General features: G+C 48.6%; 5 protein-coding genes across 5 annotated transcripts; 2 read left to right on the plus strand and 3 right to left on the minus strand.

Moving 5' to 3' along the window:
• Positions 1-6172: 6172 nt before the first annotated feature.
• LOC149433189 (histone H2B 1.1-like) lies at positions 6173-6644 on the minus strand. Its single transcript, XM_089664543.1, has one exon. It carries the CDS (start codon positions 6616-6618, stop codon positions 6238-6240), a length of 381 nt encoding a protein of 126 aa, XP_089520669.1. The 5' UTR covers positions 6619-6644; the 3' UTR covers positions 6173-6237.
• Positions 6645-6912: 268 nt separating this feature from the next.
• LOC149433190 (histone H2A type 2-B) lies at positions 6913-7386 on the plus strand. The gene has a single exon (XM_089664537.1). The coding sequence runs from the start codon at positions 6936-6938 to the stop codon at positions 7326-7328; it is 393 nt and encodes a 130-aa protein (XP_089520663.1). The 5' UTR covers positions 6913-6935; the 3' UTR covers positions 7329-7386.
• A 1167-nt stretch (positions 7387-8553) lies between these two features.
• LOC149433191 (histone H4) lies at positions 8554-8971 on the minus strand. The gene has a single exon (XM_089664544.1). It carries the CDS (start codon positions 8863-8865, stop codon positions 8554-8556), a length of 312 nt encoding a protein of 103 aa, XP_089520670.1. The 5' UTR covers positions 8866-8971.
• A 4274-nt stretch (positions 8972-13245) lies between these two features.
• LOC149433192 (histone H3) lies at positions 13246-13732 on the plus strand. Its single transcript, XM_089664545.1, has one exon. It carries the CDS (start codon positions 13261-13263, stop codon positions 13669-13671), a length of 411 nt encoding a protein of 136 aa, XP_089520671.1. The 5' UTR covers positions 13246-13260; the 3' UTR covers positions 13672-13732.
• Positions 13733-14897: 1165 nt separating this feature from the next.
• On the minus strand, positions 14898-15738 carry LOC149433193 (uncharacterized). The gene has a single exon (XM_089664546.1). The coding sequence runs from the start codon at positions 15729-15731 to the stop codon at positions 15066-15068; it is 666 nt and encodes a 221-aa protein (XP_089520672.1). The 5' UTR covers positions 15732-15738; the 3' UTR covers positions 14898-15065.
• Between the last annotated feature and the right edge of the window lie 628 nt (positions 15739-16366).

Below are 16366 nucleotides of genomic sequence, written 5' to 3' on the forward strand. Positions count from 1 at the left end.
TCTGTGTCTGTGCGAGTAACAATTCTGTGTCTGTGCAAGTAACAATTTTGTGTCTGTGCGAGTAACAATTCTCTGGCACTCAGTAACAATTCTGTCTGTCCCTGAGTAACAATTCTCTGGCACTCAGTAACAATTCTGTCTGTCCCTGAGTATGAATTCTGTGGCCCTGAGTAACAATTCTGTGTCTGTGCGAGTAACAATTCTGTGTCTGTGCAAGTAACAATTTTGTGTCTGTGCGAGTAACAATTCTCTGGCACTCAGTAACAATTCTGTCTGTCCCTGAGTAACAATTCTCTGGCACTCAGTAACAATTCTGTCTGTCCCTGAGTAACAATTCTCTGGCACTCAGTAACAATTCTGTCTGTCCCTGAGTAACAATTCTCTGGCACTCAGTAACAATTCTGTGTCTGTGCGAGTAACAATTCTGTGTCTGTGCAAGTAACAATTTTGTGTCTGTGCGAGTAACAATTCTCTTGCACTCAGTAACAATTCTGTCTGTCCCTGAGTAACAATTCTCTGGCACTCAGTAACAATTCTGTCTGTCCCTGAGTAACAATTCTCTGGCACTCAGTAACAATTCTGTCTGTCCCTGAGTATGAATTCTGTGGCCCTGAGTAACAATTCTGTGTCTGTGCGAGTAACAATTCTGTGTCTGTGCAAGTAACAATTTTGTGTCTGTGCGAGTAACAATTCTCTGGCACTCAGTAACAATTCTGTCTGTCCCTGAGTAACAATTCTCTGGCACTCAGTAACAATTCTGTCTGTCCCTGAGTATGAATTCTGTGGCCCTGAGTAACAATTCTGTGTCTGTGCGAGTAACAATTATGTGTCTGTGCAAGTAACAATTTTGTGTCTGTGCGAGTAACAATTCTCTGGCACTCAGTAACAATTCTGTCTGCCCCTGAGTAACAATTCTCTGGCACTCAGTAACAATTCTGTCTGTCCCTGAGTAACAATTCTCTGGCACTCAGTAACAATTCTGTCTGTCCCTGAGTAACAATTCTCTGGCACTCAGTAACAATTCTGTGTCTGTGCGAGTAACAATTCTGTGTCTGTGCAAGTAACAATTTTGTGTCTGTGCGAGTAACAATTCTCTGGCACTCAGTAACAATTCTGTCTGTCCCTGAGTAACAATTCTCTGGCACTCAGTAACAATTCTGTCTGTCCCTGAGTAACAATTCTCTGGCACTCAGTAACAATTCTGTCTGTCCCTGAGTATGAATTCTGTGGCCCTGAGTAACAATTCTGTGTCTGTGCGAGTAACAATTCTGTGTCTGTGCAAGTAACAATTTTGTGTCTGTGCGAGTAACAATTCTCTGGCACTCAGTAACAATTCTGTCTGTCCCTGAGTAACAATTCTCTGGCACTCAGTAACAATTCTGTCTGTCCCTGAGTAACAATTCTCTGGCACTCAGTAACAATTCTGTGTCTGTGCGAGTAACAATTCTGTGTCTGTGCAAGTAACAATTTTGTGTCTGTGCGAGTAACAATTCTCTGGCACTCAGTAACAATTCTGTCTGTCCCTGAGTAACAATTCTCTGGCACTCAGTAACAATTCTGTCTGTCCCTGAGTAACAATTCTCTGGCACTCAGTAACAATTCTGTCTGTCCCTGAGTATGAATTCTGTGGCCCTGAGTAACAATTATGTGTCTGTGCGAGTAACAATTCTGTGTCTGTGCAAGTAACAATTTTGTGTCTGTGCGAGTAACAATTCTCTGGCACTCAGTAACAATTCTGTCTGTCCCTGAGTAACAATTCTCTGGCACCCAGTAACAATTCTGTCTGTCCCTGAGTAACAATTCTCTGGCACTCAGTAACAATTCTGTCTGTCCCTGAGTATGAATTCTGTGGCCCTGAGTAACAATTCTGTGTCTGTGCGAGTAACAATTCTGTGTCTGTGCAAGTAACAATTTTGTGTCTGTGCGAGTAACAATTCTCTGGCACTCAGTAACAATTCTGTCTGTCCCTGAGTAACAATTCTCTGGCACTCAGTAACAATTCTGTCTGTCCCTGAGTAACAATTCTCTGGCACTCAGTAACAATTCTGTCTGTCCCTGAGTAACAATTCTCTGGCACTCAGTAACAATTCTGTCTGTCCCTGAGTATGAATTCTGTGGCCCTGAGTAACAATTCTGTCTGTGCGAGTAACAATTCTGTGTCTGTGCAAGTAACAATTTTGTGTCTGTGCGAGTAACAATTCTCTGGCACTCAGTAACAATTCTGTCTGTCCCTGAGTAACAATTCTCTGGCACTCAGTAACAATTCTGTCTGTCCCTGAGTAACAATTCTCTGGCACTCAGTAACAATTCTGTCTGTCCCTGAGTAACAATTCTCTGGCACTCAGTAACAATTCTGTCTGTCCCTGAGTATGAATTCTGTGGCCCTGAGTAACAATTCTGTCTGTGCGAGTAACAATTCTGTGTCTGTGCAAGTAACAATTTTGTGTCTGTGCGAGTAACAATTCTCTGGCACTCAGTAACAATTCTGTCTGTCCCTGAGTAACAATTCTCTGGCACTCAGTAACAATTCTGTCTGTCCCTGAGTAACAATTCTCTGGCACTCAGTAACAATTCTGTGTCTGTGCGAGTAACAATTCTGTGTCTGTGCAAGTAACAATTTTGTGTCTGTGCGAGTAACAATTCTCTGGCACTCAGTAACAATTCTGTCTGTCCCTGAGTAACAATTCTCTGGCACTCAGTAACAATTCTGTCTGTCCCTGAGTAACAATTCTCTGGCACTCAGTAACAATTCTGTCTGTCCCTGAGTATGAATTCTGTGGCCCTGAGTAACAATTATGTGTCTGTGCGAGTAACAATTCTGTGTCTGTGCAAGTAACAATTTTGTGTCTGTGCGAGTAACAATTCTCTGGCACTCAGTAACAATTCTGTCTGTCCCTGAGTAACAATTCTCTGGCACCCAGTAACAATTCTGTCTGTCCCTGAGTAACAATTCTCTGGCACTCAGTAACAATTCTGTCTGTCCCTGAGTATGAATTCTGTGGCCCTGAGTAACAATTCTGTGTCTGTGCGAGTAACAATTCTGTGTCTGTGCAAGTAACAATTTTGTGTCTGTGCGAGTAACAATTCTCTGGCACTCAGTAACAATTCTGTCTGTCCCTGAGTAACAATTCTCTGGCACTCAGTAACAATTCTGTCTGTCCCTGAGTAACAATTCTCTGGCACTCAGTAACAATTCTGTCTGTCCCTGAGTATGAATTCTGTGGCCCTGAGTAACAATTCTGTCTGTGCGAGTAACAATTCTGTGTCTGTGCAAGTAACAATTTTGTGTCTGTGCGAGTAACAATTCTCTGGCACTCAGTAACAATTCTGTCTGTCCCTGAGTAACAATTCTCTGGCACTCAGTAACAATTCTGTCTGTCCCTGAGTAACAATTCTCTGGCACTCAGTAACAATTCTGTCTGTCCCTGAGTAACAATTCTCTGGCACTCAGTAACAATTCTGTCTGTCCCTGAGTATGAATTCTGTGGCCCTGAGTAACAATTCTGTCTGTGCGAGTAACAATTCTGTGTCTGTGCAAGTAACAATTTTGTGTCTGTGCGAGTAACAATTCTCTGGCACTCAGTAACAATTCTGTCTGTCCCTGAGTAACAATTCTCTGGCACTCAGTAACAATTCTGTCTGTCCCTGAGTAACAATTCTCTGGCACTCAGTAACAATTCTGTCTGTCCCTGAGTAACAATTCTCTGGCACTCAGTAACAATTCTGTCTGTCCCTGAGTAACAATTCTGTCTGTCCCTGAGAATGAATTCTGTGGCCCTGAGTAAGAATTCTCTGGCACTCAGTAACAATTCTGTCTGTCCCTGAGTAACAATTCTCTGGCACTCAGTAACAATTCTGTCTGTCCCTGAGTAAAAATTCTGTGGCCCTAATAACGTTTCTGTGGCCCTAAGTAACAATTCTCTGGCACTGAGTGAAAATTCTGTCTGTCCCTGAGTATGAATTCTGTGGCCCTAACTAGCGTTTCTTTGTCCCTAAATAACGATTCTGTGGCCCTCATTAACAAGTCTGTGTCCCTGAGTAATGGTTCTCTGTCCCTAAGTAACTTCTCTCTGTCCCCAATTCTCGTTTCTGTGGCCCTAACTCTGTCCCTGTCCCTAGTACAGAGCGGTCTGCCTCTGTTCAATGACTGCAGGCAAATGAAGATTTCCAAAATGGCCGCTATATATACCTCGACCATTACACAGTGCTGGCTGGCTGGCTGCTGATTGGCTGATGCGATCACATGTCATTGAGGAATGCATTATGGGGCAGCGCGCCTTGTCTGCGCGCCTTCCCCGACATCCCCGCTCCGTCGCCGCACATGTCAGCCGCCATTTTCGGAAAAATTTCGATTCGCGCGTCCGAATTAGGCTGTTTTTCGGATTCGGCACGAATCGAAATTTTTCCGATATTCGACTCGAATTCCACTTCGGATACTTCGATTCGCTCATCTCTAATCGTAACATAGCAAATATTCACATAAAGCGCGTTTATTAAGATTTGTTTTTTTAGCACTCAAAACCCTCATAATGCAAAATCCGACAATATATATAAAACAAGAGCCAATGTTTGTCCAGCTGATGGTCTGAGTCGTGTCTTCCTACGATGTAAGTTGGGTGGATGATGGTGTATATATGTCCCATAGTTAGACTCCCAGGAATGTATGACAAAAGGAGACAAATGACAGGGATGTGTGTCAGTAATAACTGGAAGCAGATGAGCCCTAAACTAGTCCAAGTGTGTCCAGAAGTCCCCATCCTGACAATGTCCCCCATCCCCCAGCAGCATCCCCCTGTATACTGACAATGTCCCCCATCCCCCAGCAGCACCCCCCTGTATACTGACAATGTCATCCATCCCCCAGCAGCATCCCCCTGTATACTGACAATGTCCCCCATCCCCCTGTATACTGACAATGTCCCCCATCAGCATCCCCCTGTATACTGACAATGTCCCCCATCCCGCAGCAGCATCCCCCTGTATACTGACAATGTCCCCCATCCCCCTGTATATTGACAATGTCCCCCATCCCCCAGCAGCATCCCCCTGTATTCTGACAATGTCCCCCCTCCCCCAGCAGCATCCCCCTGTATACTGACAATGTCAGCCATCCCCCAGCAGCATCCCCCTGTATACCGACAATGTCACCCCTCCCCCAGCAGCATCCCCCTGTATACTGACAATGTCCCCCCTCCCCCAGCAGCATCCCCCTGTATACCGACAATGTCACCCCTCCCCCAGCAGCATCCCCCTGTATACTGACAATGTCACCCCTCCCCCAGCAGCATCCCCCTGTATACTGACAATGTCCCCCATCCCCCTGTATATTGACAATGTCCCCCATCCCCCAGCAGCATCCCCCTGTATACTGACAATGTCCGCCATCCCCCAGCAGCATCCCCCTGTATACTGACAATGTCACCCCTCCCCCAGCAGCATCCCCCTGTATACTGACAATGTCCCCCATCCCCCAGCAGCATCCCCCTGTATACTGACAATGTCCCCCATCCCCCAGCAGCACCCCCCTGTATACTGACAATGTCACCCCTCCCCCAGCAGCACCCCCCTGTATACTGACAATGTCACCCCTCCCCCAGCAGCATCCCCCTGTATACACGTCTCCAGACATGAGCCTGCTCTGTTCATAGTCCTACATATGTCATCAAACACAAAGCGAACCTGTCCCCCCCCATTGACCCCTATAGATCTATATTCCCGGATACTATAGGATCGCCCTCCATAGGATGGGAAATACTGACTTCTGTATCGGGGAAGATATACAATGCGATCAGGCGGTTTATTTTCCGGCTCCCACTAGCAGACAATATTTAATGTACAAATGAGAACCTTTACATCTCCAAGAGGGAAAAAATCAGACATTCCGGAATAAGGGGAATGTGGGACTCGGATGGATTTCTTGTACCTAGAATACATCTTCAGATTTATACCTTCCAATCAGATTGTACAATAATGACAATTGTCATGACCCATGGAAGGCCGGCCATACATTCTACAACATTCCTGTAGATTCCCCCAAACCAGGTGCCCCTCCAATGTGTATCCAATGAGGGAGGCCCTTGTACTACAGAATGACGAATGTCCAGTGTAAGTGTGACGTGTGGGGGACCTCTAGCGGCAATACAATGTGATGACAGCTCAGTGATTGGAATGGTGGGCGGCTCTTAGAAGAGCCTTTGTGTCCTTGTTGGGATGATGGGGCCCCGGGGGGCGGGGGGATTACTTGGCGCTGGTGTACTTGGTGACGGCCTTGGTGCCCTCGGAGACGGCGTGCTTGGCCAGCTCTCCGGGCAGGAGGAGGCGGACGGCGGTCTGGATCTCCCGGGAGGTGATGGTGGAGCGCTTGTTGTAATGAGCCAGGCGGGAAGCTTCGCCGGCGATGCGCTCGAAGATGTCATTGACGAAGGAGTTCATGATGCTCATGGCCTTGGACGAGATGCCGGTGTCGGGGTGGACCTGCTTGAGCACCTTGTACACGTAGATGGCATAACTCTCCTTCCTAGTCTTCCTCCGCTTCTTGCCGTCCTTCTTCTGGCTCTTGGTCACGGCTTTCTTGGAGCCCTTCTTGGGCGCCGGCGCAGACTTGGCTGGTTCAGGCATGATCAGGGTTCACCACTGCTTGGCTGGCTGCGGGGAAAGTGTGCTGGAGCCGCCCTCATGTGCTGCTTTTATAGGCGGCCTATGCAAAGGAGTTTTGTACTGCCTCGCACTTCCTATTGGAGGTCGCCGACATGTGCTGGAAAGTGACGTCATGCTGTCTATCCTCGTGTACAGATTGGTGTAGAAACAAGTCTGACCCCTATTTGTTGAATTCTAAAGCAACCAATCACAGCGTGTGACGTCAGAGAATGTAGTGTATAAAGGAGAGGAAGCGGCTGCTGGGGCCTATCTGTGTGTGATTCGTCAGTCATCCAATCATGTCTGGTCGCGGCAAACAAGGAGGCAAAGCTCGGGCTAAGGCCAAGACCCGATCGTCCCGGGCCGGTCTGCAGTTCCCCGTCGGTCGTGTTCACCGTCTGCTCCGGAAGGGCAACTATGCCGAGCGGGTCGGGGCCGGCGCTCCCGTCTATCTGGCCGCCGTCCTGGAGTATCTGACGGCTGAGATCCTGGAGCTGGCCGGCAACGCCGCCCGAGACAACAAGAAGACCCGCATCATCCCCCGACACCTCCAGCTGGCTGTCCGCAACGACGAGGAGCTCAACAAGCTGCTGGGCGGCGTCACCATCGCCCAGGGAGGAGTCCTGCCCAACATCCAGGCCGTGCTGCTGCCCAAGAAGACCGAGAGCCACAAGGCCGCCAAGAGCAAGTAATCCCCCCACAGGATTCCCTTCTATCCGCCAACACAACGGCTCTTCTCAGAGCCCCCCACATCTCCATACAAAGGGCGGACATACGGCTTCTATGGACACCAATCCCACACTCCTCTCTATCTCCCGCTTCTATGGTATTCTCAGTGTCTGGGGGGGTGGAGGAGGAAAGTCGGCGACTTCTTCCCTCCGTCCTGCTCTGTAGATGTCGGATTAGTAAAGGACGTTCTGGGATGGAAGCTGTCACGTGTTTGTAATGACAATTCGAAAAGTTGGAAATCCTTCCCGCCGTCCGGACAGTAAGTCTCCTCTACATCCGGGTGTCATCTCTGCTTCTCCATAGGAAGACGTTTGGACGCCGGGAAGGATTTCTATGTTGAACTTTCTGCGGAGAAAGTGATCTCTCGGCGCCCCGGGATTGGGCGGGTTATTTGTAGCTGATAATCGGTTTTCAAAACTTTTCTAAAAATGTCCGATCAAATAGTTTCCTACCACTTATCTGAATGAATAACCTTTCATTGCTTCAATTGTCTAAATTCCACTTTCCCGCCGGAGTTCTATGGACCGTTAAAATGGCCAATGGATGCAGATTGTATCTGGGAAGATCGATCAATCCTTCCATTCATTCCGAGCATTGCAGATATTCATTTGAAATGTTTTATTTGTACTCAAAACCCGACAAGATGGAGTTCTTAGTTTACTGATTTTGTTGAATTCCCTGCACGATATTTTTTTTTTTTTACTCGTAAGAAAAGCATTACTGGCCGACGGAGAAAACGCCCACAGCTGTGATTGGCTCAGATTTCAAATTCTGCCGCCGGAGTTGTGTAGATCGTTTCAGAGAAATATTCAGCCCGATTACACCGCCAAATCCGAGTCGGAGAACTATGAGACATTTATCGGCGAACAATCAACAAACACCACTTCCCTGACTAACCGATAAATCTGCTTGGAATGAAAGTCTACAACTGGATTCTGGTTACTGAATCCTTTCAATATCAGATCTATTAAAGACTTGCAGCTGTTACAGATCTCACATCTAGAATATTGATGAAATGATTCGTAGAAATAACTCCTAACACTGCCAAATAAATATGTACAATGAAAAGAATGTTTGAGTTTCTAAATATTCCCCGAGATTGATGATCTCGATGTTTCTATCAATAGCCCTTTGTATGAGAAGGTGGGCGGCCCTGAGAAGGGCCTTTGTGGGGGGGGTTATGAGGATTTATCCTCCGAATCCGTAGAGAGTGCGTCCCTGCCGTTTGAGAGCATAGACGACATCCATGGCGGTGACGGTCTTCCTCTTGGCGTGCTCGGTGTAGGTGACGGCATCGCGGATGACATTCTCCAGGAAGACTTTCAGCACTCCGCGGGTCTCCTCATAGATGAGGCCGGAGATGCGCTTGACTCCCCCTCTGCGGGCCAAACGTCGGATGGCGGGTTTGGTGATGCCCTGGATGTTGTCCCGGAGCACCTTCCTGTGGCGCTTGGCGCCGCCTTTCCCCAGACCCTTCCCTCCTTTACCGCGACCAGACATGACGATTCTTCTCTGCTGCAAACACCGACTGAGCTCTGGGCTGGGCCCGCCTTCCTTTTATACAGCCTGAGCGGACCTGATGGGAACCTTCCTGGGAAGAGGCGGAGTCACACCCATTCTTTACACACAATACAATGTTCTTCGTGTATATGGTGTCAGAAACTTTGAGGCAAAAACAATACATCTCTAGAAGGCACTTATATTCCTCCTTCTCAATGGTCTTCTATTTAGTCCTCGAAAATTACACCGAAAACATTAATCTTTCACATTTCATAATTGAGACTACAATCACTGATTACTGTGTTTATTAATTTCATGTTTTTTTAAATATTTTTGTGAAAAGGAAAAAAAAAACGATATCCTATTTTCCTGTTTATAAGTCCTAGCAGAACGGGGCGGGTCACAGCAATTTCATATTCTGCAGAGAATTTCTTTGACTTTGAACCTTGTAAACATTTTGTTGATTTCCAGATACAAAGAAGTAAAAGGACTGTTTATTTGCTTTATCTATCTCTATTATTGTCCAGACATGAAATATTTGCTGTATGAATGTATTGTATATATTTATCTGGCAGTGTCAGGATCACTATCGGTCAGTGACATGAACATGTACAGATCTGATCATGAAATGTACAATACTTTATTTCCCATCATATAGAAAGGAAGAGATCTACAATATAAATCATCTCCCTATCATGTTCTATATATAGCAGTGGGGGATCCTGGACTTGAGGACTTGGAATAAATAGAACATACAGAAGTGTTTACATGATTCAGTAATCATCAGAATCCATTCGTAGTCATTCCGGAATGATCGATGAATCTGCTTGGAATTAAAGTGTTGATATTTCTCGCAGAAACGTCTCATCTGATGATCTCCTTTGTTCTCCGGGTCGGATTTGGCGGTATAATAATTATGAACGTTTAACTGTAACGATCTACACCATTCTGGCGGGCAAATTTGAAAGCAGATATTTGAAATCTGAGCCAATCACAGTTGTGAGCGTTCCCTTCACCAGCCAATAATAACAACCTGATTTGTAGTCCAAATAAATGTATCCTGAGATCTGTCTCCGTCTTCAGCCCAGAAAATACTTGTTCCGTAGACTCTCCATTGATCTCTATAGCGGGGCGGATTCTGTATTCTGAATTACAAATCGAAGCCGGAACCGATCTGACATGAAGATGTCCAACGGATTTCCTATTCTTGGTCCATTAAACTGCCCGAGATGAAGGGGCCGGTGATCGATGTTCTCCGGAAGAAGGGGGGTTAATGTCGGTATTTTCAGTGTGTCGGGTTGGAGGATCGAAGAAGATTCCATAGAATTCCGGCGGGAAATTTGAATGCAGGAATTTGAATGTTGAGCCAATCACAGATCCGGGAGATTCCTTCAAATTGTAACATTTCTGATTTCTTCTGATGACTGAAGAAGGTGATGATGAGATCCGCGTTCCTCCGAGAGTCGGGAAGATGATTGTTTGGTATATATTGATCTCCAGAAGAAATGTATCAGAAGTAAAGGATGGAGGACAATGAAGATCCCTCCCTGTCATCAGACCACATTGTTCTATTATTATTATACAGTATTTATATAGCGCCAAAAGGTTTGCTCAGCGCTGTACATTATAGTGGGGGACAGAACATGAGACAATACAGATACAATACATGAGGGGTTCTAGGGCCCTGCTCTTTGGAGCTTACAATCTAGGAGATAAAGTCACATCAATAAATGATAACATACAATCCTCCCCCCATCAATGTATGTCAGGCTCTGTGTATGGAGATGTGGGGGCTGGGCGCCTCCTCCCAGACATTGGCTGGAGTAAGATAAATATTCATCCTGGTCATTGGAATCTCCGTGCATTATATTGTGGAAATAAACTTCTTCCAGGAGCAGATGGGAGAAATCAAACACCCAACGTAAGGAACCCTGAACACACAAAACCATCAGATCCCGGCCCACTGAGGGGGTGAATGCTGGGGTACCCAAGTAACCCTGACAGCCTCTCCATCCTAATATACAGTATTCTCCTACAGGCTCTTCTAAGACCCCCCCCCCCCCCCCAACACACACCCATCCATCCTCCTATCACAGGTAGAAGATCTCTGGAGTTTGTGACCAATTCTGTGTGACGGGGCGGGCAACTGTGGCTCTCCAGCTGTTGATGAACTACAAGTCCCATCATGCCTCTGCCTTTGGGAGTCAATCTTGTAACTGTCAGTTTTGCAATGCCTCATGGGACTTGTAGTTCTACAACAGCTGGAGGGCTACAGTTACCCACCCCTGGTGTATGACATTGTAAAGTCACTGATTGCACACAGAACTGTCAGATCCCTTTATGTCTAGCACAATGTTTCTCAACCTTTTTTCACTCAAGGCACCCTTTAAAATTATGGACAGTCCCGAGCAGAGGCGTCCCTAGGGTTGGTGTCACCCAGTGCGGTGACACTCCCCAGGGGCGGACTGACAACTCATGGGGCCCCCAGACAATAGGAAATCAAGGGACCCCTGTGTCCTTGCCCACACTCAAACCACACCCAAAAAAGATGTGGGGGCTGGGCGCCTCCTCCCAGACATTGGCTGGAGTAAGATAAATATTCATCCTGGTCATTGGAATCTCCGTGCATTATATTGTGGAAAGAAACTTCTTCCAGGAGCAGATGGGAGAAATCAAACACCCAACGTAAGGGACCCTGAACACACAAAACCATCAGATCCCGGCCCACTGAGGAGGTGAATGCTGGGGTACCCAAGTAACCCTGACAGCCTCTCCATCCTAATATACAGTATTCTCCTACAGACTCTTCTAAGACACCCCCCCCCCCCCAATCCATCCTCCCATTCCTATCACAGGTAGAAGATCTCTGCAGTTTGTGACCAATTGTGTATGACAAAGGGACGGACTGACCATTCGAACACTCGGGCACTGCCCGAGGGCCGGGGGTCAGTAGGGGGCCCCATGAGATGCCCCTGGTACCTTTCATTGGCTTTTTCATAGGCTTTTTTGGGTGTTGGCGAGGACACAGGGGCCCCATGATCTTATTGCCCGGGGGCCCTATGAGTTGTCAGTCCGCCCCTGGTATGACATATAAAGTCACTGATTGTACACAGAACTGTCGGATCCCTTCATGTCTAGCACAATGTTTCTCAACCTTTTTTCAGTCAAAGACCCCTTCAAAATTATGGACAGTCCCGAGGCACCCCATTCTAAAATGTGAAAAACTATTCAATCAGTTTTATATAACACAGCAACACCCACACATGTAGAACACCCCACATTAGAGGTGCTTTATTCTTCCAAAGCAAATACACTTGTGCACACTGGTACCGACTAGTATTCCAATGTTTCTCTTCTCCCTCAGTTTTTCGCCATCACTGAGCTAATGGGACTTCAGCACTGATGGAGAGAGGCGGGGGAGGGTCAAACTAGGATGATGTGCAGGCAGCTGACATCCTCCTTATCAATCAATGATGTTATAAAAAATAAATGATGTTATTGGTTTTCCTGACTGCAAGGCCATAATGGAGCACAATGAAAATCTGCGGATTTCTGTAACTAAAAGGCAGGCTAGTTCCACCCGCTGGCTTGTATACAAGTTTTGGATAATTTGCAGACATTTTGCAAAGTCACCCCTGAAGAAGCCTCAAGGCACCCCAGGATACTTGGGCACCCTGATTTAGAATGATTGGTGTAGCAGACTAAGACAGCGATGTCCTCTATTAGTTCTGCCACAAGCACCTCATTCATGATGTAGAAGGTGGGAGTACACATCCTGCCAGACTTCCTCCAATCACGTGTATGGTGTCATTGAGTCCCCATAACATGGAGAAGATTGCAGTGGCAGTGATCCTATGGGCTCTATAATGGAGATGGGACCTTCATCCACAGAGAACAGTGAGGGACTCATTGATTACTAGGAGGACCCCCACAATCCCCCCGATCCCCAATATAGATGAAGACATTCGGGGCTTCTAGAAAGTGTTCTTTATAAGTCAGATCTATACCGAGACCAATAGGAAGTGAGCATGCGCGGCTCCCACTGAGACTGATCGCTGGGCTGTGTATTTGGAGAACAGACAACAGCTGGTCAGTGTGGAAGCCCCGCCCACACTGTATCATCTGATAGAAATCCCCTTCGAAGGACATCGGCGATCTCCGAGCATTGTGTGATGGGCGGAGACTTCACTGCGCATGTGAGAACAAAGCGCGGGCTCTTCTAACAATGGAACGAGCAGATCTAGGCGGGCATTTCAAAATGGCGCTTTTTAAGTTAACCATTGAGGAGGAAGAGGTGTGCGTTCACTGTCCAATCAGAGGGCAGGGATGTGTATAAAAAGCTCTGCAGCGCGGAGGCGCATTACAGTCGCAGTTCCCGGCAAGAGAGGAGTAGAGATGGCTCGTACCAAGCAGACCGCCCGTAAGTCCACCGGAGGGAAAGCTCCCCGCAAGCAGCTGGCCACCAAAGCCGCCCGCAAGAGCGCCCCGGCCACCGGCGGAGTGAAGAAGCCTCACCGTTACAGACCCGGCACCGTGGCTCTCCGAGAGATCCGCCGCTACCAGAAATCCACCGAGCTGCTCATCCGCAAGCTGCCCTTCCAGCGCCTCGTCCGAGAGATCGCCCAGGACTTCAAGACCGACCTGCGCTTCCAGAGCTCCGCCGTCATGGCTCTGCAGGAGGCCGCAGAGGCTTATCTCGTCGGACTCTTCGAGGACACCAACCTCTGCGCCATCCACGCCAAGAGGGTCACCATCATGCCCAAAGACATCCAGCTGGCACGCCGCATCCGCGGAGAGAGGGCCTAGACCCCCCCGCAACAGACATTCCACACAACCCGCCAACCAACGGCTCTTCTCAGAGCCCCCACCTCCCCCCACACAGAGCTCTACACTACCGGACTACAATGAATAGGATAGACAGGAATTTATAATACAAGTTATCGGACAATTCCTCCTCTCGGCGCCCCGGGACCGCCATTCCTTTACTGGTTTTATTCATTTCTACAACTCATAACTAGACATGGAATGTGAGACATACAATGAGATCCATCCGAATGGGCCCCTTCCACACGGAGATGTCACTATGGGGGGGTCAGTCATGTCCTCTATTACCTCCTCCGATACTACATCGGGCTCATCACAGATCACATCGCTCTGCCGGGGCGGCACACGCGGACACACCGGGAGGATTCTTCCTTCTGCTCTCCGTGTGCCGCCCCGGCTGGTTTTCTATGGAAAATACAATTCATCATTCTGGAGAATCTGGAAACTCCCTGAAACCTTTTCTGTCTCAGGATTCCCTATCGATCATCTGGGGGGGTAATCATTGCTGCAACTAGAACAGGTGACATTTTGGCGGGACATTAGAAATGTTCCTTTCCACCAATCAGAACATCCGACGTTTTATCTGTCAGCCAATAGCAGACTGTAGCGGATCTTCCCCGGAGACTCGCAGAGCCCGAAGATCGGTTGTTTTCCTCCAAATGGCTCCCCGTGTTGTATTGTAGAGGCGATCCATCCATAGGAAGGAGTCCATTGTCCGCACAACACGATGTTCTCGGTGCGATCATTAGATCCCGTCCAGAGGATGATGTGTCCCCGATCATTACATGGCGTTTCCGTACAACTTCCACAATGGCCGCAATAATAATGAAGGCTGGGAATTCATTGTAGAAGGATCGGGAAATGTTCATTGTTACCCCTCCCCCCCATCCCACAGACAGTGTGCGGGAAATGTTCATTGTTACCCCTCCCCCCCATCCCACAGTGTGCGGGAAATGTTCATTGTTACCCCTCACCCTATTGCACAGACTGTGCGGGAAATGTTCATTGTTACCCCTCCCCCTATTCCACAGACTGTGCGGGAAATGTTCATTGTTACCACTCCCCCATCCCAGACAGTGTGCAGGAAATGACAGATCTCCAATGCGCATTACCGATGTCGGTGTGTGTGGAGGGGGGTCAGGCCTGTGAAATGTATCGGGAGGGATCTCTCCTTTGGCCAACCAGTAATCATTTGTAGGATTGGAGGAATCATTGGATGACCTATAAGGGACAAGTGTACAATGTGAGGAGGATGGAGACTGGAGGAGGGAGAATGCGGCTCGTGATCGGTGTATGTATGGAGAGCCTTGTCGGGGGGAGGTGGGGGGCTCTGAGAAGAGCCTTTGGGGGGTGGAGATGAAGGAGGTCGCCGCCCATTATTTCTTCTTCGGAGCGGCCTTCTTGGGCTTAGCCGCCTTCTTAGCCGCCGGCTTGGCCTTAGCGGGACTCTTGGCGCCTTTTTTCGGCTTGGCTGCAGCTTTGCTCTTCTTGGGGCTCTTGGTCACCTTCTTGGCTGCAGCCTTTGCTGGTCTCTTGGCGGCCGGCTTCTTCTTGGGGCTCTTGGCTGCGGTGGGGGCTTTGCTGGCCGCCTTCTTCTTGGGGGACTTGGCGGCCGGTTTCTTGGGCTTGGCCGCAGCCGATGGCTTCTTGTTGCTCGTCTTAGCTGCCGGTCTCTTGGGCTTCGCCTTGGCGCCCTCGGGCTGCTTGTTGATCTTGAACGATCCGGAGGCTCCATGGCCTTTGACCTGGACGAGGCTCCCCTTAGTCACCAGCGCCTTGAGGGCGATCTTCAGGCGGCTCTTGTTCTTGTCCACATCGTATCCTCCGGCGGACAGGACCTTCTTCAGGGCGGCCAGGGACACCCCGCTGCGCTCCTTGGAAGCGGACACGGCTTGGACGAGGAGCTCGGACACGCCGGGACCGGACGCCTTCTTGATGACTTTCTTGGCTCCTCCTCCGGCTGACGCCTTCTTAGCCGGCTTCTTCTTGGCGGCGGCCTCCGCTGGAGGAGCGGCGGCTGGGGCGCTCTCAGTCTCCGTCATGACTCGGGAAATGTTTCCACAATAATTCATTACAAATCACACGGCGCTCCGCCTTATATACAGACCTTCTAACACTGCGATTGGTTGACACACAACTCCACTCTGTCCTGCTATTGGTTACACATCACACACGCCCACTGGCTGTCAGTCCACAGTCTGAGAATCTTCTCTCTCTCGTTGTGTTTCCCGGTAGATATAAAACCGATTTTAATCCGAAATAGAACGATGTCCGATGTGCACCGGGGAGCCGATCTGCTCCCTGGACTGTCACTTATCGGGGGTCACTTCCAGCTGTCAGGAGCTGCTCACGAGGCTGAACACAGAGGCTGCAAACACAACCATCCTCCGGAGTGGGGGGCCCATTCTGCCTTCTACCTGCTTGGGGGGACACATTCTACCCACAAAACAATCTGCTCCCATCCCCCACTACAATCCGCTTCACATTACACGAGGGAAGAGGGGAGATCGCCAAACATTTCCCTCTAATACACAACTCGGCTCATCTCTAGCTGACTACAAGGAGCCGGGAACAAAAACATCGGCCGATCACAGGAGATCCTTGTGTCCTGTCATGGCAGACATTGGGAGACATACAAAGGGCTCCGCCCATTACAGGGTGTCAGGTGTCATGGCCT

The sequence above is a fragment of the Staurois parvus genome, unplaced genomic scaffold, assembly GCF_062004578.1.
Source record: "Staurois parvus isolate SC_StPar_1 unplaced genomic scaffold, SC_StPar_1.0 ptg001939l, whole genome shotgun sequence".
Classification (NCBI taxonomy): Eukaryota; Metazoa; Chordata; class Amphibia; order Anura; family Ranidae; genus Staurois; species Staurois parvus.

What these genes read in the sequence shown, in the direction of transcription:
- LOC149433193 (XM_089664546.1), bottom strand. Translation starts at nt 15,731, where the DNA reads ATGACGGAGACTGAGAGCGCCCCAGCCGCCGCTCCTCCAGCGGAGGCC.
- LOC149433191 (XM_089664544.1), bottom strand. Translation starts at nt 8,865, where the DNA reads ATGTCTGGTCGCGGTAAAGGAGGGAAGGGTCTGGGGAAAGGCGGCGCC.
- LOC149433192 (XM_089664545.1), top strand. Translation starts at nt 13,261, where the DNA reads ATGGCTCGTACCAAGCAGACCGCCCGTAAGTCCACCGGAGGGAAAGCT.
- LOC149433189 (XM_089664543.1), bottom strand. Translation starts at nt 6,618, where the DNA reads ATGCCTGAACCAGCCAAGTCTGCGCCGGCGCCCAAGAAGGGCTCCAAG.
- LOC149433190 (XM_089664537.1), top strand. Translation starts at nt 6,936, where the DNA reads ATGTCTGGTCGCGGCAAACAAGGAGGCAAAGCTCGGGCTAAGGCCAAG.